Genomic DNA, 26779 nt, shown 5'->3' on the forward strand with positions numbered 1-26779 from the left:
CAAGTACATAACAGCGATCTCAGAAAGGTACCAGTTAGTTGAATGTAGTCAATTACAGTCATTGGAAAAGGAATGGACAGGGTACAGGGACACAGTACTAGAAGTGGCTAAAGAATGTCTTGGAACAGTAGTGTGTAAAAGTAGGATGAAGCAAACAGCTTGGTGGAATGATACAGTCAAGGCAGCCTGTAAAAGGAAAAAGAAGGCGTATCAAAAATGGCTACATACCAGAACCCAGGTAGACAGAGAAAGTTATGTTGAAGAAAGAAACAAAGCCAAACAGATAATTGCAGCGTCCAAGAAGAAATCGTGGGAAGACTTTGGAAACAGGTTGGAGACTATGGGTCAAGCTGCTGGAAAACCATTCTGGAGTGTAATTAGCAGTCTTCGAAAGGGAGGTAAGAAGGAAATGACAAGTATTTTGGACAGGTCAGGAAAACTGCTGGTGAATCCTGTGGATGCCTTGGGCAGATGGAGGGAATATTTTGAAGAGTTGCTCAATGTAGGTGAAAATGCGATCAGTAATGTTTCAGATTTCGAGGTAGAATGGGATAGGAATGATGATGGAAATAGGATCACATTTGAGGAAGTGGTAAAAATAGTCAGTAGATTGCAGTGCAATAAAGCGGCTGGGGTGAATGAAATTAAGTCCGAACTCATCAAATACAGTGGAATGTCAGGTCTTAAAATGGCTACACAGGATAATTGAAATGGCCTGGGAGTCGGGACAGGTTCCATCAGACTGGACAAAAGCAGTAATCACACCAATCTTTAAACATGGAAACAGAAAAGATTGTAACAACTACAGAGGTATCTCTTTAATCAGCGTTGTGGGTAAAATCTTCTCAGGTATTGTTGAAAGGAAAGTGCGAGTATTAGTTGAGGACCAATTAGATGAAAATCAGTCTGGGTTTAGGCCTCTTAGAGGTTGTCAGGACCAGATCTTTAGCTTACGGCAAATAATGGAGAAGTGTTATGAGTGGAACAGGGAATTGTATCTATCCTTTATAGATCTACAAAAGGCATATGACCGGGTTCCTAGGAGGAAGTTATTGTCTGTTCTACAAGATTATGGAATAGGAGGCAAACTTTTGCAAGCAATTAAAGGTCTTTACATGGATAGTCAGGCAGCAGTTAGAGTTGACGGTAAATTGAGTTCATGGTTCAGAGTAGTTTCAGGGGTAAGACAAGGCTGCAACCTGTCTCCACTGTTGTTCATATTATTTATGGATCATATGTTGAAAACAATAGACTGGCTGGGTGAGATTAAGATATGTGAACACAAAATAAGCAGTCTTGCATATGCGGATGACTTAGTTGTGATGGCAGATTCGATTGAAAGTTTGCAAAGTAATATTTCAGAGCTAGATCAGAAATGTAAGGACTATGGTATGAAGATTAGCATCTCCAAAACGAAAGTAATGTCAGTGGGAAAGAAATATAAACAGATTGAGTGCCAAATAGGAGGAACAAAGTTAGAACAGGTGGACGGTTTCAAGTACTTAGGATGCATATTCTCACAGGATGGCAACATAGTGAAAGAACTGGAAGCGAGGTGTAGCAAAGCTAATGCAGTGGGCGCTCAGCTACGATCTACTCTCTTCTGCAAGAAGGAAGTCAGTACCAAGACTAAGTTATCTGTGCACCGTTCAATCTTTCGACCAACTTTGTAGTATGGGAGCGAAAGCTGGGTGGATTCAGGTTACCTTATCAACAAGGTTGAGGTTACGGATATGAAAGTAGCTAGGATGATTGCAGGTACTAGTAGATAGGAACAATGGCAGGAGGGTGTCCACAATGAGGAAATCAAAGAAAAACTGGGAATGAACTCTATAGATGTAGCAGTCAGGGCGAACAGGCTTAGATGGTGGGGTCATGTTACACGCATGGGAGAAGCAAGGTTACCCAAGATACTCATGGATTCAGCAGTAGAGGGTAGGAGGAGTCGGGGCAGACCGAGGAGAAGGTACCTGGATTCGGTTAAGAATGATTTTGAAGTAATAGGTTTAACATCAGAAGAGGCACCAATGTTAGCACTGAATAGGGGATCATGGAGGAACTGTATAAGGGGGGCTATGCTCCAGACTGAACGCTGAAAGGCATAACCAGTCTTAAATGATGATGATGATGATGAGCACTGTTTAAGCAGTTAATGAGTTTCTGAAACTTTTTGTTGAGCTTTATGCAGATATTGATTACCCAGCATTGCTCAAAAGTATCAACCATGACATGGTCTCCAAGTAGGGGTTTAGCTAATCAGTGATCATGATGCCATGGATGCTCAGAGCAGACTGACATAGGGTGTGCTACAAAGCTGTGGGTCATCCCACCCAACTCAAACATGCTGTGACCTATGAAGGCACAGCAAAAAAATATATTTCATGACTTCTGGGGCACACCTTGTAACATTTTTTTCAGAATCTAGAAGTGCTCAAAATGAGCAGTTAATAATTGTGCTAGATAACTCAGACTTTGACAGTTTTGTAAAATGGAAATTAGCGTATGGCATCATTGGCCGGGAGGCTCCATCCAGGGAAGTTCGGCTGCCAAGTGCAAGTCTTATTTCAGTCGATGCCACATTGGGTGACTTGCATGCCAGTGATGAGGATGAAATGATGATGAGAACAACACAATACTCAGTCCCCAAGGGGAGGAAATCTCCAAGCCGGCCAGGAATCAAATGCTGGCATGGGAGGCGAGCATCTTACCACACAGCTAAGCAGGTGGACAGTTCTTTTAAATAAAGATTTATATATGTGTGTGTGTGTGTGTGTGTGTGTGTGTGTGTGTGTGTCAAAAATGGTGTTTTATTTGCTAAGTCATACTTCTAAAACTATTTTATTCATCTAACACAATGTTAACAAAGTCATTGTAACTGTAATTATTAATGTTTGAGTAATTATTGAACTGCATAAATAACTTTTAATATACCTAGGTTCGATGGGGAGAAGACATGCCAGATGGAGAAATGAATTTTTTCTCAGTGTCAGCTGATGGGCATGTGTTTAGTTGGGTTCTTGGACAGAGTGGTTTATCACAAACAGTTGTTATTCCACTGGTACTGGCAAAAGAACCAATACCTGGGCCACAAGGAACTTCAACAAGTCTTACAGGTAGGCACCATCCTTTTTCGAAAGCTAACAATGTTCTCTTTTGCAATTATAAATACTTAGGTTAAATCATTTACTTGGTAAATCAAGCATCATCATCAGAGATCAAGCCACTGCAGCATCTTGTATATTATCAGGATAGCTGTTTAGTTTGTGTTCACCTAATCTGGTACATTATTATTATAAACATATTGGTATTCAAAACCTTGTTTGTAATTACAACAATACGTGTAATAACTACATGATAATAAGCTTATATACACAATGCTTAAATTAGCATTTGAAAACAACAAAACTGTTTGTAATAATTATTTCTGTGGTAACCTCGTACTTATCAGTGAATTACAAATACCAGTCTAATAGAAAATACTATAATTCATGGATTACCTGTTCATTTTTGTCTTGGGATCTTCAGCTGATGTGTAACTTTAAACAAACATCAGCCAAAGATCTTGAGACAAAAGCTGACAGGCAATGTGTCAACAAGTGACTATGAAGGCCTCAACAGTTTTGTATTGTAATTTCATTTTTTAACATGGTTTCACTGTTTCTAAAGCATTTAAGCTGTGGAGAAAGTGAGATGTAGCTTTCAGCACAAGCATACTCAATACATAATTAGACAAATTACACTTTTTAAATTATTAGAGTAGATGCACCAAATAGCTGCTTATAATAAGTAATCTTTATTTACGACTGACTGTCTTGTCATTATCACAATTTTCAAGTATATCTTGATTGATGTGACATCAATATTATGTCGTTAGTGGACTGTCTTGTAACTGACACTGTTTTAATAAGATGGTAAATAACATCAATATGTTGAAAATAAAATGTTAATTATGATGTGACAGTAGAATGAGATTTTCACTCTGCAGCGGAGTGTGCGCTGATATGAAACTTCCTGGCAGATTAAAACTGTGTGCCGGACCGAGACTCAAACTCGGGACCTTTGCCTTTCGCGGGCAAGCGCTCTACCATCTGAGCTACCCAAGCACGACTCATGCCCCATCCTCACAGCTTTACTTCTGCCAGTACCTCGTCTCCTACCTTTCAAACTTTACAGAAGCTCTCCTGCGAACCTCGCAGAACTCATTCTGGAAACATCCCCCAGGCTGTGGCTAAGCCATTTCTCCGCAGTATCCTTTCTTTCATGTGTGCTAGTTCTGCAAGGTTCACAGGAGAGCTTCTGTAAAGTTTAGAAGGTAGGAGACGGGGTACTGGCAGAAGTAAAGTTGTGAGGACGGGGCGTGAGTCATGCTTGGGTAGCTCAGATGGTAGAGCGCTTGCCCGCGAAAGCCAAAGGTCCCAAGTTCGAGTCTTGGTCCGGCACACAGTTTTAATCTGCCAGGAAGTTTCATATCAGTGCACACTCCACTGCAGAGTGAAAAATCTCATTCTGGAAACATCCCCCAGGCTGTGGCTTTGCCCGCGAAAGGCAAAGGTCCCGAGTTTGAGTCTCGGTCCGGCACACAGTTTTAATCTGCCAGGAAGTTTTGATGTGACAGTAATTTGACAGTTCATCTCTTACAATGCTATATGTATATATACTTTTTAAATTTGCAGTGGCTGTCATTTTTGTGTCTGTTGTCAAGCACATAGATTCTGTACTGCTCTCATAAAGAGAACTGTTCTTTATAATAAATCACATAAGAGAAAAATATGTATTTGGAAGCTGTGGTAGGTATCCGTAACTGCTTGAAAATTTTTCTTAATGTGAGGTAGCATTCTTAGTGTAAAAAGCTGTGGTAGGTATCCGTAACTGCTTGAAAATTGTTCTTAATGTGAGGTAACATTCTTAGTGTAAAAAGCAGTCGAGTTCAAGCTCTTCATTGTCTGGTGCATCATTAGGTGGCATTCTAAATGAAGACTGGAGAACTAAATAAAGGGGTGAGTGCCTGAAATATCACATACCCTAAGTGTGTTTTTTTTATGAAGCTGGAATCTCAATAAATATTACAAATAGTTATATTACTTCATAAAAAAATTAATTATGTATTTTAGCCTTAGACCACACATAGACAGTATGCCTGGTCTGTGTATCTTACTTTAGTTTCCTGGAATCAGTTATCTTCTTATTCTTTCATCCATGAAAATGTTCTGCTGAGTTTAAAACATTTGAAAAGGCAGTTTTCAAAAATTTGTTCCTAATTCTGCATACTCCAATTCGTAATATAATGTACCAGGCAAAATTAAGAGCATTATTATTGTAGTTTACATTTTAGCCCATATACCAGTTGTAAAATTTTGATGTTTCTGTGGTATGTGGTGTGAGTTGTATTTAAAGACAAGCACACACACACTGTAATAGTTTTATTGAAAACTGTTTCAGGGGAACATACATATGTAGGCGAGGGAAGCGTGGAGGGTAAAAATCATAGAGGGAAACCAAGAGATGAATACACTAAGTAGATTCAGAAGGATGTAGGTTGCAGTAGTTATTCAGAGCTGAAGATGCTTGCACAGGATAGAGTACAATGGAGAGCTGCATCAAACCAGTCTCTGGACTGAAGACCAGAACAATAACAACAACAACATATTTTGACTAAAAACAGAAACTGTAATAAAGGTAGCTAGGTATTATCTGTTATTCATTTTAGTCATAATATTAACTGGTCCTTATAGCATAGTCATATAGGCCCCTACATACATGATGCATGTTTATATCTCATTAAATTATTAAAGAAATGTGAATTAAAATCATTGAAGATAAAATGAAGAGCATCTCACCCAGTTTTGTCTGTTGAAATTGTTCAAGTATTTTTCTTGGCAAAGCATGAAGGTGGCATCCATTGTGTCCATATCCATATCAAAATCATCTTCTGAGATGACTAGTGGTTCTTCTTCAAAATCATTAATGCTTTAAGAAGCTGAAGCCTTGAAATGTGTTCCTGTAACTTGCTTACAATTTTCAGTGGCAGGCTTCTTGTGAGTGCCATGTGTAGTGGCCCTCCAAACTCCAGGATGGAAAATATCAGTAAAATGATTTTCCATCCTTGAGTAAAGTCACTATTTTTCTCATTGGTCAGTTTTAGTAAGTGTTCTTTGATTTGGTGTGTAAAGTCAACTTTATACCAAAGCTTTTTTCGAGAAGTTTACACGATATGAAAAAAGTTTGTGGTCATAAAGTTTTCTGTGGCAGATGGATTGAAAAATTAGAAAATGCTGTTGAGAAGGCTCTGAGTTATAACCTTATAATCAACCTTGTGCACCAGAGACCAATTCTTAATCTCTATGATGGGAATGTTGTCTAAATGATGTGAAGTAACTGAAAACATGAAAACATAACAAATCTCAAAATGAGCCACAAACTTCAGAAAAGAAAAATGATACATAAATTCTATCAAAAATATCATGTATTTGTCTCAGATAAGTCAAAATTATAAGATAATCTAATCTTGAGAAATTTAGACAAAAATGTTAAATAAATTGTCACAAAAAGTTTGTTATGAAATTGTACAAGTACAGTTATACGAATTTTAATGACAGTTTCAGCAGATTAAGAAATATAATTACTGAAATATTATAGATGTGTTTGTGGCTGTGACTGCATGGCCCACCTGTGTGACAGGTGTGTGTGTGGGGTGGGGGGGGGGGGGGTCAATGTGTTTGCACAGAACTGAGGTTTACCACCATTCTGCACATTATGTTACTGTCAAGAAGCTGTGCTTAGTTTGTGCATGCTCCTACACGTTGTAGCAAGTAACTCTTTGTTTTTCTGTTCTGTCAAGTTTGTTCATTCTGTTTGACATTAATAATACCAAATTGGGTTGCTGCGATACATGAAAACTCTAGACACAAACCTAATTATATTTCTTTCAAAGCTTCAAAAATCAGTAGGTTCAGCTCTGTAGAAGAAGTGGTGGCAGTAACATAAAAAAATGTTATCTGTAGCATCATTTTAAAGATGATGGTTATTTAAAGGATCTCTAGGGCAATGTATTGAAGCTTCCGTAATTGAAAATCTTCAAGCAGGCTGCAGTGCGTACATTGTGCTCTATCAAAGCCACATCTACTGCTGACAGCTATCATGAAGAATTAATAGAAGGATAGCTCATGAAATTCATAAACGTTCACTTAACACACTAGCTTCACTGTCACCAAGGAAGAAAAAAGTGGAATAAAGCAAAGGAACAGAAAAGGGCCATATCTGGGATGAAATTAAGAACTTGAGAAAAAAAAAACAACATTAAATACCCACTTAAATATTTTTAAATAGTTAAATACAGGTCTAATTCCAAGCAAATGATTACAACACAACATCTACATACTTTTTTCATTGGTAAAGCCATGATTAGTGATATTTACTCCAAGTTAAATGAAACCTTGGATGATATCTATCTTTCTCATTCAAAGCCATTGATTATAGGTTGTGAAGGAGCCAATATGAAGAAAAATGTGACTCATCATTGACATATCATCCACAATGTGTTCCAAAAAGATTTACAAGACTGTGGTGAAAATGCTCCATACATGATTTTGCTTCTCTATAATTTTTTTGATGGCCAAACATCTCATTGGGAAGACTTTGAAAAAATACAGTCAGATATGAAACTCCCAGGTCATCAGTTTATGGAACTTGCTTCCCCTATATGGCTGAAATTAGAACCAGCTGGAGAGAGACTCTTAGAACTATCGTCAGCTGTTGAAAACTACTTTCTTCATTTCATACCCCAGCACAAAAGCAAGTTGATTGGTTCTCTGAAATACAAGAATATTGTTACACTATTAAAAGACAAAATTACCGAAGCAGAAATTATATTTGCTTGTGCAGGAGCACTTACATCTTCAAGATTCATTGTTTTCTTTCAGAAGGGAGAACGTTTAGTGCATCTAATCTATAAGGAGTGCAAAACCTCATCAGAACACTCATGAATCAATTTTGTGTTAGTAGTGCTTCTTTGAGTCATCTTGCTTTTCACTGAAAAACATAGTTTTCAACACTAGAGAAAGTGAATATCTCAAGAAGCTAAGTGACAAGAAACATCCTATATGCCCATGAAAGCTAGAAAGCACTATGTATCTGCTTGTGCACGTAATTTGGAGAAGTCCTCTTTGGATAAACTTTCATTGTGGTATCTTCGATGTTTGCAGTCTGCAAAGAGGATGAAAGAAGATTCTCACTAAAACATACACTAGTTGATACAGTGAACAAGCACTAGTTGATGAATGGAAACTATTGACGTTAGAAGAAGAAATATCAGACAGTGACAAAAATGAAGTCAGTTTTTTGAGAAGACATCTACTGCTGGAAAAGAGAAGTACGTTACAGTTACAGAAATTGTGAAGGCTGCACTTGCACTTGCACTTTCCCATTGTCAGGGGACATCTTGAATGAAGACACTGCAAATATGTGTGAAACAATGTTGAATGCTCATTTGACTGAAAAAGATACTGTGGTGAATGTGTTTGAGGAAAAGGCTCACTTTGTAATCATCACTCAGGAACTTCTTCAATTGGGGCAAACAGCTGATGTCTGATATAAGCTTGCAGCAACACTGACGTGCCATAACATCTCTGGCGTACAAAAATCTCTTTGGGGCTAAGGTGGCCATTATGTTCTGTCTATGTGATACTTTTGATGTGTAATGACGTATATCTGGAGTGTGACAATAAATGTGCTCATTGTTTTAACAAGTGGATCAACGGGTTGTTATTTATAACGATAAGGATCCAAGATTTCCCACAAGCTATACTCTTGATGTGAGAAGAGAGTGGCTGAGGAAAAACTGAGGAAACAAGAAAAAGAAAAATTGTTGCAAACAAGTATAAAGAGTAAGTTTCAAAAAGAAAAAAGTAAATATTGAACACAGTGAACAGGCACTGAAGAAAATGAAACAGGAAGAAAAGGAAAGAAGACTGACATTGACAGATTATTGCATGATGTAAACAAGTGCTTAAAAGAAGCATTAAATAAAAATGAATTAGTGTGGCCCACGAGATCTTAGGAAGTGCTGTGAAATCTAGGGAACAAGAAGTGAAGAAAATTAAAGATGTAGACAAGGTACAGCAATCAGTTGACAAATGAAAAAATAGTGTTATAACAACAAATTTTTTAAATTAGCAAAAACAGTGAACTAATTTTGTAAAGGAAGGTAGATGATTTTCTACATTACATTTAAAAATTAAAAGGTGTTCACATTTTGTATGTATTATTCTGAAAATGGTGCCATATAGCTGCCCTTTAAGGCCTTTTCTAGTTTAAGGTATATTTGTGCTGAGTACGAGTGTTACAGTGTATTATACTAAAGTACGCTGATGTTCCTGATTTATTATTATTATTATTATTATTGCTGTTGTTGTTATTACATGTAATTTTGTAATAGTTTTATATGTTGATTAAAATTCAAACAATAAATAGGTGTGAGTTGGCTGGCTGTGGGGAGGTTGGAGGGCAGATAAAAAAATGTGATTTGATTTGTTCTTTCCTAATGAGACATTTGAGTCATTATTTATTCTTTTTTATGTCCAAGTCAGTAAAGCCAGTTTTGGTAATCAAAATTATCAGTAAGTCAGCAATTTTACTCTTGGGTTTGGTTTCCATCTCAAACTCAGGAAAGTTGACAGCATAAAACTATAGTTGGCATGCCAGTTGCCTTCAGATCAGGCCCAGGTAACTTAGACGCAGGGGCAATGTTGTCCTATATACTCTCTGTAACTGATGATCATTGTACTGCATTCTAAATTCTTGCTGGTCTTTATGGTTAGAATGAAACATAATGAATCAGAGAGTTTATGGTAATCCAGTTGATGACCTTGAAAACAAATTATTGATCTTCGTAGTTGATAAATTTTCATTTAAAATGGTGATTTAATCTCGAGACATCATTAATTTGCACTTACCTTTCACCACTGCAGGCGAGTTGTAAGCATGAGTCATTAGTAATAAGATACTCAGGGCAGAACCCTGAGGGACTCAATCATGAATAAGCCCCCATTGTGATGCATTAGATATTAATGACTTGCACTCTACCTCTTCCAAATTTATTTTCTGTTGGTTATTTTATCAAATTTCCTTTGGAACCACTGATACTACAGAGCTTTCTGTAATAGACTGCTTTGCAAAATTTAAAGACTACCGTAGATAGATAAAATAACATGTTAACATGGAAATGAATGAAAGTACAGGAGCTTGTTGCCAGAGGTCTTCCAGTCATGCACAGAAAGTTGGACGGTAAATGGCATGAGGTCATCATGACTATATCACCAAATGGGGCTACCCCCACAACATGTGACAGTTGACGGAATAGGAAAATACGGTGTATCAATCAGTGAGTAGTTATGGTGCACTTTGAAGGTGTTCATCATTAAAACAAGGCCCGGAGACAACATCTGGATGATTTCACATGGGGAAAAATCATCAGGAAACTGGAAGAAGGACAAAGTGTGACAAGTGTAGCCCAGGAGTTTGATATTGCTCACAGCATTGATTCACACACATGGGAAGCACTTCAAACCAGCGGTACTGGTGCTCGAAGGAGAAGAGGTGGTGAACCGTGGTCAACTACAGTAGCAGATGACCTCTATATTGTGCAACAGCCAAGAAGGGACCCACGTCAAACAGCAGTGTAGTTACAACTACATTTAACAGGACTGCAATCATGCTCCACAGTGGCACAGCAGCTGCATGGTGGGGTGGTGGTCTCTCTGCTGTGTGATCAGTATATTGTGTTCTATTGACACCCATACAGCTGCCTCGCGCCAGCACCATTTGCGATGGTGCCAAGAGCAAGGGACTGGTCAGATGATGAGTGGGGTTGTGTGCTCTTCTTGGATGACAGCAGATTCAGTCTGAGTAGTGATTCTGGACATACCCTCACATGGTGAGTTAGTTAATTTAATGTTACATGAATCATTTGCATTATACATCTTAATGATGCAGAATGAGTCATTTTACCTTCACAGCAGGTGTTAATTTGTAAATACAATTACATGCTGGACATTTATAAGTGTTAAAAAAAAGAAGTAAAAACAGATTTGAGTTAGTAATTCCTGCTCATTACCTTTTAGACATTACAGTAACAGAAATTCTTCTTCAGGAAAGAAGGAGCTCTCGAGCAGAAAATTTTCCAGTTTGTTTTCAAATTTTGCTTTTCTGTCTGTCAGATTTTTTCATGACTAAGTAAGTGATCAAAACTTTTCGTTGGGCATTGTGAACCCCTTTTTGTGCTAAAGACAACCTTAATGCGAAATAATGAATATCATTTTTCCTTCTGGTATAGTCAGTATGTACATCATTGTTCCTTTTGAACTACAGTGGATTATTTACAACAAACTTCATGAGGGAATGAATATACTGTGAAGCAGAGGTCCGAATGCCCAGCTCCTTAAACAGATGTTTATAAAATGATCATGGGCGAGCACCACATATTATCCTTACAGTATGTATTTAAGGAATGAAGACTTTCTTTCTTAAAAAGTTACCTCTGAGCATTATTCCATATGACATTATCGAATGAAAATACGCAAAATATATCAACTTACTCGTTTGTCTCTCCCAATGATTTCCAATGGTTCTAAGTGCAAATGTGGATGAACTAAGTTGAACACCTAAGACTTTTGAAGTTTCCATCCTATTTATTATTTCCTCACCATGTGTTACACTTATTGTTGGTACAGTACCCCTCTATGTGCAGAACTGGTTATGTTGCGACTCTTTAAAATTGAGAGTGAGACCATTCGCAGAAAACTAGTCAATGATACATGTAACACCTTGTTTACTATTTCTTTTGTTGCCATATGTATGCTTGGGTTGATTACAATACTAGTGCCATCTGCAAAAAGAACTTATTCTGCTTGTTGTATATTAGACTGAAGACCATTTACATATAATGAGGAACAATAGTGGACGTAAGATTGACCCTTGGGGAATGCCATATGCGATTTCCACCCAGTCAGAATAATGTCCTCAGACTACATTGGTTCAATTACTAAGAACAATATCTGCATACTGTTGGTTAGATATGACATTATCCGTTGGTTGACTATACTACCACTCCCATAAAATTTCAGTTTATCTAGGAGACTATTGTGATTCACACAGTCATTTTCGTTAGATAAGGCACAGAAAATAACTTTTTTGCTATTTATTAGTTGTAAAATGTGGAAAGTGACCATGTAAATGGGATTCTCAACAGAGCAACTCTTCTTAAATCCAAACTGCAATTTGTTGAGGACAAACTGCAATTTGTTGAGAACATTATTGTTGTTCAGGTAAGATATTTTCTAGAAAACATCACCTTCTCAAAAATTCTAGAAAATGACATCAGCAGAGAAACAGATCAACAGTTACTGACATCTCTCTTGTCACCTTTCTTAAAGACAATTTTAGCAACAGCATATTTTAGTCTCTCTGGAGAAATGTGTTGAGTTAGTGATGCATCACACACTTCAGATGAGGCTTATTACATGGGAACAAATCTTTAGTACTCTGTAAGAAACACCATCGAATCCAGATGAGGTATTATTTTTGAGAGCATATATAATTTTCTTAATTTCTGAGGGAGAAGTGGTGATACATTTGTATGACTAAATTTTATGAGACTTGCTTTTTGAACATTCTACTGTGAATTTTCTCTTTAACTATTTGTCCTTTTTTTGCTGTATTTAAGAAATGATTATTAAATAAATTTTCTGCCTGTGACTCATTTATAGCCCTTTCTTTATGTTCAATAGTTATGTTGTCCTATTCTGTGGCTTGCTGTCGTGCTTCTCATTTCATTACATTCCATATAGTCTTAAGTCTACATCTACGTGACTAGTCTGCAGTGCACACATAAGGGCCTGACAGAGGGTTCTTTTAACCACCTTCAAACTATTTCGCTACCTCTCCACTCTTTAACAATGTGTGGAAAAAATGAACACTTAAATCTTTCTGGATAAGCTCTGATTTCTCTTATTTTTTTATTATGGTCATTTCTCCTTATCTAAATTGGCGACAAAATATTTTCACATTCAGATCAGAAAGTTGGTGATTGAAATTTTCTGAAAAGATCTCACCACAAGGGAAAACATCTCTTTTTTAACAATTACCACCCCTACTCATTTATCATATCCATGACACTCTTTTTCTCTATTTTGAGATAATACAAAACAAGCTGGCCATCTTTGGACTTTTTCAATGTTCTCAGTCAATCCTATTCAGTAAGGATACTGCACAGCAGTACTCTAGCAGAAGACAAAAAAGCGTAGTGTAGTCATGTTGCACCTTCTAAGTTTTCTGGCAATGAAACACAGTCTTTGGTTTGCTTCTCCACAATATTATCTATGTGATCATTCCAGTTTAAGTTGTTCATAATTGTAATTCCTACATATTTAGTCAAATTGGCAGGCTGTGATGTTGTGTGAAATTTATCATGTAACTGAAACTTAACAGTTTTCTTTTTGTACTTGTGGATGACCCCACGCTTTTCCTTATCCAGAGAAAATTGCTATACAAAGTCCTAATCAAAAAGGCTAGGATGTTCTCATTATTATGCACGCAACAGATATGTTGACAAACACATTTTTTAAACCACAAGTCTTTAAAACTAAGAAATGTTATTACTTTGTTCCAAAGTCTACATCGCAATACCACCATCACTCCTTTTTTAATATGTTTCCAAACAATTTGATTGTAAATTTATGATGATAGGTTCAAGGCTTATATCCATCATCACTTCCCTGTAAAATTATTCTTGCTGAAGCTTTTCAGCATGCTGCACAGACTGTGCCCACACTACAGGTGGGATGTTGCCTATTGCCTCATGCACAAGTGATCAGTGAATGTTATCATGAATTTTATTTCTCCCCCCCCCCCCCCCTCCCCCAAGTGGCCATGAAATCCCCAAACCACCTTCCCTACCCTCTTGACTCCTACCCTTGTAACCACCCCGGGTGTAAAACCTGTCCCATGCACCCTCCCACCACTACCTACTCCAGTCCTGTAGCCCGCAAGGTGTACACGATCAAAAGCAGAGCCATATGTGAAAGCACCCACGTGATTTAGCAACTGACCTGCCTACACTGTGCAGCTTTCTATGTGGGAATGACCAGCAACAAACTGTCCATTCGCATGAGTGGACACAGGCAGGCAGTGTTTGTTGGTAATGAGGATCACCCTGTGGCTAAACATGCCTTGGTGCACGGCCAGCACATCTTGGCACAGTGTTACACCATCCAGGTTATCTGGATACTTCCCACTAACACTAACCTGTCAGAACTCCAGAGATAGGAACTTGCCCTTCAGTATATCCTCTCCTCCCGTTACCCACCAGGCCTCAACCTCCGCTAATTTCAAGTTGCCACCGCTCATACCTCACCTGTCATTCAACAACATCTTTGCCTCTTTACTTCCGCCTTGACTGACATCTCTGCCCAAACTCTTTGCCTTTACAAATGTCTGCTTGTGTCTGTATATGTGCGGATGGATATGTGTGTGTGTGTGTGCGAGTGTATACCTGTCCTTTTTTTCCCCCTAAGGTAAGTCTTTCTGCTCCCGGGATTGGAATGACTCCTTACCCTCTCCCTTAAAACCCACATCCTTTCGTCTTTCCCTCTCCTTCCCTCTTTCCTGATGAAGCAACCGTGGGTTGCGTAAGCTTGAATTTTGTGTTTGTGTTTGTTTGTGTGTTTATCAACATGCCAACGCTTTCGTTTGGAAAGTTACATCATCTTTGTTTTTAGATATAATTACTTAATGGAATGTACATGAGCGATTCAAATATTTTTGAGAGTATTGGCACAATAGAAACTGGTCAGTAATTCTGGGGTAGTAATTTATCACCCTTTTTGTATATGAGGATGACTTTTGAGATTTCAAGTGAATCCGCAAATACTCCATACTCTAAACATTTATTAAAAATAAAACTTTGTGGCTCACTTATCAAGTGAACTGTTCTTTTAACAGCATGATTGGACATCCAGTAGCAGTCCATATTTTTGGAATTGGATGATTTGGGAACAGTTTTACAGACCTCATCAGGTGTGATTTTTTCCCAGTGAAATAAAGGTTCTTAGGGCAGCTGAGGATCGAATAGATCCCTTGCGGAAGTATCTGAGGTCTTAATTATATCTCCTAGTTGCATGACTGACATGACAAACTAGTCATTCAGATATCATGAATCAAGCCGAATTTGGCATGCCTGGCTGGAAGAATTATTGTGTCTAATAACTTCCCATGCTGCCCTGCACTTATTTGGAGCACCTTCTGTGTACGCTTTTTATTCCTAAGGTATTCATTGTAGGTCCTACTCCTCTCCTCCTCCCCTCGATTATCCTCATTTTCATGCATTTGGTACAATACAAGCACATTTTCTCTAATTTCTGCCAATTCTTTTGTATACCAGTTGATTTTTGTGTTTTTATGGTTAGGTCTACCTGGGGAACTAACTTTTGTTAGTAGGGAACACAAATACCATAAGTATCTGTATTTTTTAAAGAGATCATCAGAACCATTTTCAACTCCAGATTTTCCTGTTTGACACCCATAAGTAGAGTCCTATTTTGTGTTCATGTTACTAAACTTGTCAGTAAACAACATAATGTGTTCCTCTCTCTGACCTCTCATCATCCAAGCCACTTTAGATTTATTGTAATAAGTTTTATGCTTGTGTTAAACTGTTAAAAGCAAAGGATCATGGTCTGCAAAAACTCCAACAGTCAGACTAGCCACATATTTTTCTCTACGTAAATTACAATAATATTGTCTAGACATGTATCATTGCGAGTAGAAGACGTGTTTGTGCAAATGCTGGTTTAAGGATCTTAAAATATTCAATAATGTTCTAGTCTTGTTGCTTTCAGTCTCCCATTTCAGTATTAAAATCTCCACTGATAATGACTTTTGTTTTAATTTTAAGGAGTTTCGTAGACCTTAACTCAAACTGTTCAAAAAATACATTTATATCTCAATTTGGAGACCTATACGAGCTAACAATTATTACATTTTCTTCACTTAGGCTCATACAACTAAATTTAGCATTTATTTCTGAACAATACAGTGTCACATCCGGTTTTGAAAATTTTAGCCCATTCTTAATGTAAATCCCAGCTCCACCATTTTTTTCCCTTTTTCCTAGACCTCATGTCAGCTACTGCATGTCCTTGAGGAATGAAACTGTCAATTTCATTTTCTGTTAGCCAATGTTCTGCCCCACATGTCACATCTACATTCTTAATGTTACAAAAATGTTACAATTCTAATTTCTCCTACAACAGAACTGACCTGCAGCAATGTAAACATTTGATCATTTTTTTCTTTCTCGGTTGTACAATTGCGTGATATGTCTGAATTATAAGTAACGCAGCTGCAGTAATGTTTACCTCCAGTAAAACAGCATTTTTTTCATTGCTCTTGACAGAAGTTGGTGCTCAAGTTAAAGCACTTTTGCCTTTCAGTGGTATAATTTGATTAGTGCATTGCAGTGTGTTTGTTTTCAAATGAACCATTTCGATGATCTTACTGCTAACAAATGCCTTTCCCTGTGTGCTGATGTGAAAACCAAGTGTTGTATGAATCATTTCCACAGTGTGCTTATGTCAACGTATGTTGCATTTTTAAAGTCCCAGCATAGATTTTGCATTGCTTTATTTGTTTCTTTTCACACAAGACCAATTGTGTATGTCGTGACAGTGGGGTATAGAAAATACGGTCACATTCATATTTCTAAATTTGTGCAGCTTCCATTTAAGGGTTTGGTATGAGATCTTTTGCCCCATTTTTTGTTGTGTCATTAGTACCCGCAAGAAAGACAGAAAAATCATTACTATTTAATCTGAGTGTTTTTTGTGGCTGACTGTTGCTGTCTTGAGATCTGCTCCTGGTTTTATCATGCTGGTGATCCTGTGTTTACATATACTTTGCAATTCAGAGGCTATTCCTCACCCTTGGCTATCAATGTAGATGTCAATTTTATATGTAGGCCTACTTTTTGCAGGATGTTTACTGTTACTTGGTCTGTAGTACAGGTACACGCATTTTCCACATCATTTTTTGTGCCAGCAAGAAATGGAAATAACGGAGAAGGATTCTGAAAGTCAGTAGATGTATCTTGTTCACATTTCTGTTATGTTGGTTGTTTTTCCATGGTGGAATATGTTCCTATCTTGTCTTGTTTGCACCATCTTCGATCTTCTCATGTGGTATCACATTGTTCACAGCTTTTGCATAGTTCGTATTAGAAAGTATTTGAGATCTGTTGACATTCACTAAATTTCCCAATTCTGCAGAGTCTTCAGTAGTTTTCACTTTATGTCTGCTGTTTTTATACGACTCGTTTGTTTTGGAGTTGTTTGAACTATATTGAGGAAGATTTGTCGAGTTTTGCTTCGACAGTGGTCCAAGTTTTTCGTTCTGAAGTTTTGAGATACTCGGTCTTAATTCACCAATAACTAATTGCAGGCTTGAAATACATTCTTTAAGCTTTGTGATTTCATCTGTATGTGTTGTTTACACATGCTTTTTCATTGCCCAATTCACAATTTTTTGTGATGAAACTTTAGGTACTTTCACTTAGGCCATCATCTTGTAACTTCATCAGCAAATGCCAAACTGAAAGGCAACATACAGACACCATTTCTTCTCAGATTCATAATTTTTGTATACCTAATAACAGATATATCTTTAGAGGGTGAACACATTAAATGTATGACATGGAAACTACAAAGAACCCTCCCCATTCCCCTCTTTTATTCTTGTAGATCTCATCAGTGAAGTCCATGGACTATTAACTCCTCCTATGGTTACAATGCACTAATGATGATTTCACCATTTGTACCCCCTAGAGAAGATGGTAATTTTTCAAAATATAAAAATCTATTTTTACAGATAAAGATTTCCTTGATCCATAGTCATCTTCCTCAGTGTTGACTTCCATCTTACTGATGACTATCTCCATATTTATTTTCATTTTAATATCTGTAACAAACAGTTGTCATACTTTCCCCATGTAATTCCCTTTCATACAGTATAAAAATTTTTACCAACACATATATTGATTTGCTACACAACCAGACTCACCACTGCCTTCAGTTGTCATAATTAAGCCACCATACAAGTCACAATTACATGGTTGTTCCATCACAGGTACAGAAAAATATTATGAATCACCTTATGACAACAATGTGTTAAATCTCTTGTCGAATGTACTAGGCTGGTCCGAAATGAAGTCAATAACTTTTTGATTAGTGGTAAGTGTTTCACATGTTTTACCCTGAAATTAACCACAGTCTATGCTCTACTCTCCTCACACTAGCCAGAGTAGGTTTTTGTCATCTTCTCATCCTATGCACCATCCTGGTTACATCTCATTTCTTTGTCAAGCATCATATATACTCAACATTAACAACAGTGCAAAGCTTTTCCTATGCCAGTTCCACCATTATTTTTCTGTTACCATTAGTGGTACAATAAGAAAAAATTAAGGAAACAGACTTTTGCGTGGTGACCTTTGTGATAACAGTCTTCATGTAGTCACCTCTCAGCACTTAGTGTCAGCATCATGATCACTGTGCAGTCAGTATATATAGATGGAAATAGACGAAAAGCACAGAATGTGCTAAGAATTCTAATCCTTCCTGTCAGTACAGTGTCTAAACATGGTCCAAGTAAAAACTTTCTCCACAGAAAATATTTAATTTTTGCCACTAACAGGCTGACCTTCTTTTCACAACATTTTACTTCTCACATCTCTTATTTTACCATCATTCTCCAACTCATTCATATTGGTTTTTTAAAGTAACAGAAGGAGTAAAAATAAAAAGTCACTGTATAGCTGGTAGATAGGCATGTAAAAAAATGAGTGAAAACATTGCTAAGCTTTCAAACAAGTCTTTCTTGTACTTGTGTGTACTCAAGTGTGTGTATGTGTACTTTGTTAGCTCTGAAGAAGAGTTCATCTGAAAATTTAGAAACATTTTCCATCTTGTTTATGTACCTATCAACTACTCTGTGCCTCAGCTGTGTGGTGATCTGTTATCTTTACTCCTGCCATTATTTATATTTCACCAAGGACTTCCCATTACCATATTTATGTTCCCTTTTTTTATTTTATTTTCCATTCTGTGAGTCATCTTATTTCATTTCTATCTTTAAACTTCTGATCCATGATTTTCTTCCTCTTTCTGTACTCTCTGTTGTGCTAAATTTCATCGTATTTACAGTTACAGCTCCAGTATATTTGTTTATTATCTCTTGACTTGTCGATTTACCATTTTGTAACTTCTGCTTTCTTAAGTTTTCATATATCAGTAGTTGCTGCCCTCTGATTGCCGATATTCCTCTTGTCCTATCCTAGTGTGTCTCAATTTGCCCCAGGCCTGACTAGCATTCCTGTTAATTCCTGAATATTAGTAAATATTAGTGTCAGAGTTGTTGAGAAACAACTGTAATCACTAGAATCTAACAAATCTCCAGGGTCCAATGCTATCGCTATCATATGCTGTATCAAATTTGTGGCTAAATTACCCCCCCCCCCCCCCCCCCCGTTTTAACTGCAGTCTGCAGTAGATCCTACAAACAAAAAACTGCTTAGTAGTTGGAAGAAATTACAGGTCACACCCATCTACAAGAAGGGTAGTAGAAGTGATCCACAAAATTACCATCCAATATCCTTGACATCAATTTGTTGTAGAATCTTACAACTTATTCTGAGCTCAAACATAATGAGGTATCTTGCACACAATGACCTCCTCAATGCAAACCTGCATGGATTTCAAAAACATTGATCATGTGAAACCCAACTCTCACTTTTTTTCACATGACATACTAAAAGCTTTGGGTCATGGTAACCATGTAAATGCAGTATTTCTTGATTTCTGAAAAGCATTTTACTCACTACCACACCTATGATTATTGTCAAAAGAACAATCATACAGGGTGTCAAGTGAAATTTGTTACTGCATTGAGGACTTTTTGGTATGGAGGACACAGTATGCTATCTTGGATGGAGAGTCATCATCAAATGTAGAAGTAACTTAGGGTGCACCCCAGGGAAGTGTGGTGGGACCCTTGTGGGATCCTGAAAACATCTATCATGTGTAGTCCAATTTGCACTTTTCTCACAAGAAATCCTGAAAGCCATGGCTGAAAGCAGTCAGGTAGATGCAGTGTTTCTTGATTTCCAAAAATAATTTGACTCAGCACTACACCTACACTTATTATCAAAAGTGGTGCATAGATTTGCAGTTTGCTTTAAATGTTCAGAAATGTAAAATTGTGCACTTCACAAAACGAAAAAAGTTAGTATCCTATGATTACTACATCAAAAAATTAGAACTGAAATCAGTGAAGTCATACAAATAAAGAGATGTAACAGTTTGTAGGGATATGAAACGAAACAGTCACATAAGCTCAGTTGCAGGTAAAGCAGATGGTAGCCTTTGTCCATTACTAGAACACAAAGGAAATTCAATTAGTGTAAGATTAGTTACAAATCACTGATGTGACCCACCTTAAAGTACTGCTCATGTGTGTGGGACTCATACTAAATAGCACTAACAGAAGTGTATTGAACATTAGCAGAGAAGAGCAGCACAAATGGTCATAGGTTTGTTAGACCCATGGGAGAGTGTCACAGATGTACCGAAGAACCTGAACTGGCAAATGCATGAACACAGACACAAACTATCCTAAGAAATCCTACTTACAAAGTTTCAAGAACCAGCTTTAAAAAATGAATTAGTGATATATTCCAGTTCTCTACGTATTGCTCCTGTAGTAGGGACCATGAAGACAAGATTAGACTAATTACAGCATGCACAGTGGTGTTGAAATGATCATTCTTCCTGCATTCCATAAGTTATGGAACAGGAAGATGCCATAATAACTGGTACAATGGGAAGCACCCTTTGCCACACAATTCAGAGTCGTTTGCAAAGTATGGACATAAATATGAATGTACAGGCCTGCCACCTGGTAGCTGGAAGTTTTTTGATTTTCTGGTTGTAGTTAATTTTTGTAATATCTTCATGTGAGTTTCTTCACTTTGTCTTTAATATTAAACAATTGTTTTTGTCATTTAAGATGTTCCAATGATTTATTTGTTTCAGGATGTGGTACTGCAATAGCTTTTCATCCAAAGGAGCCTTTAATTTTTTTGGTTGGCAGTGAAGATGGGCAAATTTACAAATGCAGTACTGCATACTCTTCCCTATTCTTGGCAACATATGAAGCACATCATATGGCAGTGTATAAAATAGATTTCAATAAATACTGTCCAGACATTTTTGCTTCATGTAGTGCTGATTGGAGAGTAAAGATATGGGAAGACAATAGGAGGTAAGCAATGACAACAGTCTCTCTCTTGATAAGCAGTGTGCCCATTAGAAAAAAAAAATATGTTTATACACTAAATTTGCAGTAGAAAAGTTATAGAACTGGGAACAATAAGAAGTGTTCTCCCAAGCCCACAAACTGTTTATCTGATATTTACATCACTGCACATACTATAATTTTTTTCCCTCTACAGGGTGGTCAGAAACAATCTAAAAAGCTTATAAGGGTGTTCCAGGTTGTGGTGAAAGGAAAAAAAAAAGAAAGAAAAATCAATATTTTTTGGTGTTTTCGAGTTATTTACACTGAAGTTAACCAATCACAAATTTAAGCACTTGCATCAACTAAAATGTGGTAATGCACAGACATCTGTGGATCTGTGAGTTACTTTTTGTTCAAATGCTCATTATCACTTAAAATGAAACATTTTCATAATTATACATTTAAGCTAGATGAGCAAAAGTGACACTAGTTCAGTCTGAGGAAACCAAACAAAGAAAATGTTTGGCAACACTTTCTCTGGCAAGCAGCTTGAATGTGCACACACAGCAACCTGAATGGGTTAATTTCAATGCTAAATAACTTAGAAACAATGCAAAATATAAAATTATTCTCCTAACGATTATTTCTCAGCACACCCTCCCCTATAACACCCTTAAAAGCTTTACACACTCTTTCTGACCACCACTCATGTTCAGAAAAAAAAACAGAACACCTTGAATGACTAAAGATAGGACGTTCATATTTGCAGTACATTTACATTTGTATGTTCCTTAGAAATGATTAGCATTTCAGTCATTTCAGTGCATAGTAGGCACATGGTCTGCCATGGGCCCTGATAACCTGTTCCATATGTGATGGCATTGATGCTTATAAGGTGCAAATGGTGTCCTGTGGTATAGTCATCCATGCTGCATTCATCTGGTTCCAGAGTTCGTCAGTGGTGGTTGGCATTGGCTCACAGTGCTGCACCACCATTTCACCATACCCTATTGTTTTTGATTGGTGACTAGTCTGGAGATCTGGCATGCCAGGGCAAAAGTCTTACATCCTGTGACATCAAGATGGCTCATTTTCATGCAGCAATGTGTGGCTGTGCATTATCTTACTGAAAAATGGCTTCTGGGGTATTGTGCAGAAAGGGTATTACTACGGGTCGCAGGATGTCATTCGTGTTCAAACTGGTCAAAGTGCTCTGGACACACACCAACTGTAATTTGTAGTTGTATCCATTAGCACCCTACACCATAAGGTCTTGAGCTGGCACTGTATGTCTTGTGTGAATGTGTCTCTGTGACGCCACTCCAGCTGTCTGTGGCAGACTAAAATGAGGCCATCATTTTCAAACAAACAGAAATTAGATTTGTCTGAAAACACTATCTGATGCCATTCCTGTCCCAAGTGTGCTGTCTAGCACATCTCTGCACATTAGTCAAAGGTGGGTGGGGAACTGGACAATGCACACACAACCCATGCCATAATAAACTGCGCTGGACTATCACCAATTGTGTGCAGTGTGTTACAGTGTTCCACTGTTGAACCAGAGTTGAGGAGTTTGCGTTTCTGACCTACAATGCTATTTGGATGAGTTGTGAATTTTCTCTAAGGGTATTGTGGGTGGTGTGACCTGACTGATCTTGTCACATTCTACAGCCTTCCATGAAACATTCTGCACTGCCGAAACACTTCGTCCCACATATGAAGCAATTTCCTGGATGTATGCATCACATTTTCTCATTCCAGTAATGCACCCTCTTTCAAACTCACTGATTTGATGGTACAGTTCATGCAAACGTCCGTGAGACATCCTGCATGTCTGCTCAGGTCACACTGTTCCATTACCTTGGGTTTTTAGTGACAATGAGAGCCAATGGCACATTTTACCAGTAGGTGGTGTTGTACTGCAATATCAATGTTGACCTCAAACCTGTGGGCTGATGTGGGTCAAATGCTAATCATTTCTGTAGAACATACTATTGTACATGTTCTGTGAATATGAACATCCTTTCTCTAATAGTTCAAGGTGTTCTGTTTTTTCTGAACATGAGTATATAACATTCATAATACTCTGACTCTTACATTCCTTATTGCCTTCTACCAAATACCAATTAGAACAGGTTTTTTCAAGGCAAGTTTAACTGATGCAAATATTTTCCATGATTATTCCACATTACTTGAAAAGTAGTTTATCCCAAGAATTGTAAGACTTTAAACAACTCCTGAAGGCTTGCATGCTAAAGAATTTACTTATTTTATTTTCTCAACACCTGGAGTGTGAGCTACAATATGTCCAAAATAAAAGTTGACCCATTCCATAACAAACATACTATAATTTTATTGTTCCCACTCAACCAATCTTCCATTCACATGAAGGACTGGTTAACTGTTACAGTTCCAATTGTTTCTTTCAAGTGGTGTGAATATCATTTCATCATTCTGTAAGTTATTCAATGAAAGCATGCTGTATTCTGTGGACGAATAAGCATTTATAGTTGACGTTACATCCATAGTGGTTCAATTCAAGAACGTTTATGAAAATTTTATGAAAAATTTCCACACTCCAGTATTCCCACTGAGAGTAATGTTCAGAAGTTGATAACAAAGTGGCAATCCAGTGGCAGTGTGTCGAGTTCTACGTATTTTTGTATCTTGTTGTGGATGATGCAAGCCTGTAGCTCATCAAGAGATTTGCCCAGATAATCAATAACAATAGAACTTGATTACTAACACAGAGAGTATACAATAACATTTGGTTCTGGATAGGAATAAAAATGATTTTGGAATGAATGCAACTGAAAGATCACCCTGATCTGATGAAAGTTTGTCACTAACACAGTAACAGTATTGGAGGTACAAGGTGAGTAGACAATCTGTCACAGTAAAGGAGACACTGCCATAGACAAGATCTGTTTGTGTGGTGCTGGTGATGTCCTAGGTAGGTTCCAATGGGCTTGTACTATGCTCTGATGAATAACATCTGGAACCACAGATGTACAGTCTTGATGTCAGGATTGTGACTGGAACTTGCACTGGCTGAAAAGCTGCTAGGTGACATTTTGTAAAGCTTCCCAGGCAAGGAGTATGAGGAAGTTGTGAAGTATCACATGGCTCATGGAGGCAAGCTGCTACCAGCAAGAGCAACACAGTATACAGCAGATCTGTTGCCCGCATGTACTGAAGCAGCTATCTTAGGCAGTTTGGGCTGCAGTTAAGTAGTAGGCACCTCAACAAGACGGCAACCCCCAGCACTCTGTTGTGTGGTGTGCGGCTGTATGGTAAGTTGCCAGCCAGATGTCAAATTCCTCTTCCTGATGAAGGTAATGGTGGAGTCTTCTCACTGCATAGACAGTCACTGTGCTGTAGATGGCAGCCAAGGATACAGCATTCCTCTTCACAACAGAGGAGATGGTGAAGCCATTTTGGAGAAGTGGACCTGAGAAAAAATGGGAATCAGGCAAGGTCACTGTTGAGAAAAGTGATTGAGTCACTGAAGACAGTGTGACCTGTCGTGGCCAGGCTCACTGCAAAACTTTGAGGACCAGAGAAAAGGAGGGCCAGGGAAGTTGATCTAAGGGCCCTGAGATGGTGCTCTGAAGATAAGGGGTGGACACTCTGCAGAGTGAAGTAGACCGTGGAGCATGCAGCAAATGATCATGACCGGAGATGCCCGAGGCCAGCAACCAGGGTGGAGCAGAGTAGACCAGAGCACTGGAGTAGGTACATCATGCACTGAAAAGGGTCTGTCAGAGGCAAAAATTGCAAGAGTTGTGTGTGACAAATACTCTGAAGAGAACAAGCCTGGGGAAAGAAGCAAGTCCCCAAGGATGTGGGTGGGACATCAGTAACAGGCAGAAAGGATGACAGAATGAAGGGCCTCACATGTGGATGGGGCAAGGTGTGTTCAGCAGGAGCAGCAGTGGATGAAGAAATGCCACTGCTGGACTGAGAAGGTGATGGCACAATGGTGGCATGTGCCTGTGCCTCAGGAAATACCAGGGAGGATGTGTCGGTGGTGTATGGCAAGTGAGCCATAGGTGTGTGCTGTGTGGACATGTGGCATTCAGGCTGGCAGCATGCAGGCCACCAGTTTGCAGGCTGGTAGCATGCAGGGGCCTGAAGAGGCGCCAGGAATGACACTGAGGGAGCCAGCAGTGTTTGAACAAGCCACAGAAGGTGCCCGGCCTGTACACTGCAAAGCATGCTGTATGATGCTGAAGCTGGCTGACTGGGAGGATGGTGGCAGCATGCTGGCAGCTGATGGGAGACAGCTACTCAAATTAATGGTGGCTGCCAGAACATGAGGGTTCTAATGGGGCCGGCTGGCTTATATGGGCTGGAGAGACCATAGCAGTAGCCAGCTCCTGGCACAACAGTGCTAGCAGAATGCTCAAAGAAGTCAGTAGACTAATCATCACCAGTGGTAGCAGCAGTCCAGGGTCGTGATCCACACTTATAAGGAACGCCAACCATGGCTGCCTCGTGGGGAAGGTGGCGTGAACATGAGGCAGATAAGACCCAAAATAAAATGGGAGGAAGTGAAAGAGAGCACTGGAAGCAAGTGTGGAAGATCAGCAACAGACAGAAAGAAAGGTGGCATGTCAGGAGGTGACTGGCTCGAGTCAATGGAAGTGGAAAAAAGGTGAGTGATACCACCATCGGATGGAGAAGAGGAGTCTGCAGAGTTAGTGGATGCTGAGGTGACAGGAAGTACAAGAGAGAGCTTGATGTAGAGGGTTGTTGACTGGGCTGGCTGTGGAGAGGCTGGCTCCAGTGGGGAGGGGGAGAGGTGCACTGAAGCTGGGTGCACTAGAGCTGGTGGCCCCACAGCAGGAGGCACCCAAGAGGGAGGCTTGTGAGGGAAAGGGGAAAGCGCTGGAACAGGTAGCACCAAAGTGAGCAGTGCTGGATTAGGCAGCATTGTAGTGGGTGCTGCTGGGCCTGGTGCAGAAACACCAACAGGGCTCGTGGCCCAGGAGCCTGCATGGACAGTGGCGCAGGAGCTGCAAGGGCCCATAGAGCAGGAGTTGGAAGCAGAGTGAGGCACAGGAGCCAGTGGGCTGTGGGTGCTGAGGCTGGGTCAGGGGAGGCAGCATACAAGGCGAGTGTGCCAGATGCGGTGGGGCTGGAGGCTGCCAGGAGAGAAAATTCAGGATGAACAGAAACCTGAAAGAAGTGGGCCAGTGAAGCAAGGAAAGCAGGCCATGAATCTGAGGCATTCTCAAAATCTGGAGGCAGACAAGACGAGTTCTGGACAGGGGAGATTGCGACGGGTGAGAAACTGCCGAAGAAGCTCGGTGGTGTGCAGCAAGTGACGTGTGTCATGCAGAAATTGTGCTGTCCTGTCTGCAGCAAGTGGGGGTATCACCACTGAACATATCTGGATCAAACGAGCAATGCCCCAGGTCAGACAGCGCAACTCTTA

General features: G+C 38.9%; 1 protein-coding gene across 1 annotated transcript in view; it reads left to right on the plus strand.

Annotated features, from left to right (window-relative positions):
• Nucleotides 1-26779, plus strand: part of LOC124799087 (dynein intermediate chain 2, ciliary) — a 260121-nt gene that overhangs the window by 192764 nt on the left and 40578 nt on the right. The window contains exons 8-9 of the mRNA XM_047262625.1: nucleotides 2936-3113; nucleotides 21135-21363. Of these exons, the coding sequence (XP_047118581.1) occupies nucleotides 2936-3113; nucleotides 21135-21363 (407 nt within the window). The remainder of the gene's footprint in view (nucleotides 1-2935; nucleotides 3114-21134; nucleotides 21364-26779) is intronic.

Source organism: Schistocerca piceifrons, chromosome 5 (assembly GCF_021461385.2).
Source record: "Schistocerca piceifrons isolate TAMUIC-IGC-003096 chromosome 5, iqSchPice1.1, whole genome shotgun sequence".
NCBI lineage: Eukaryota > Metazoa > Arthropoda > Insecta > Orthoptera > Acrididae > Schistocerca > Schistocerca piceifrons.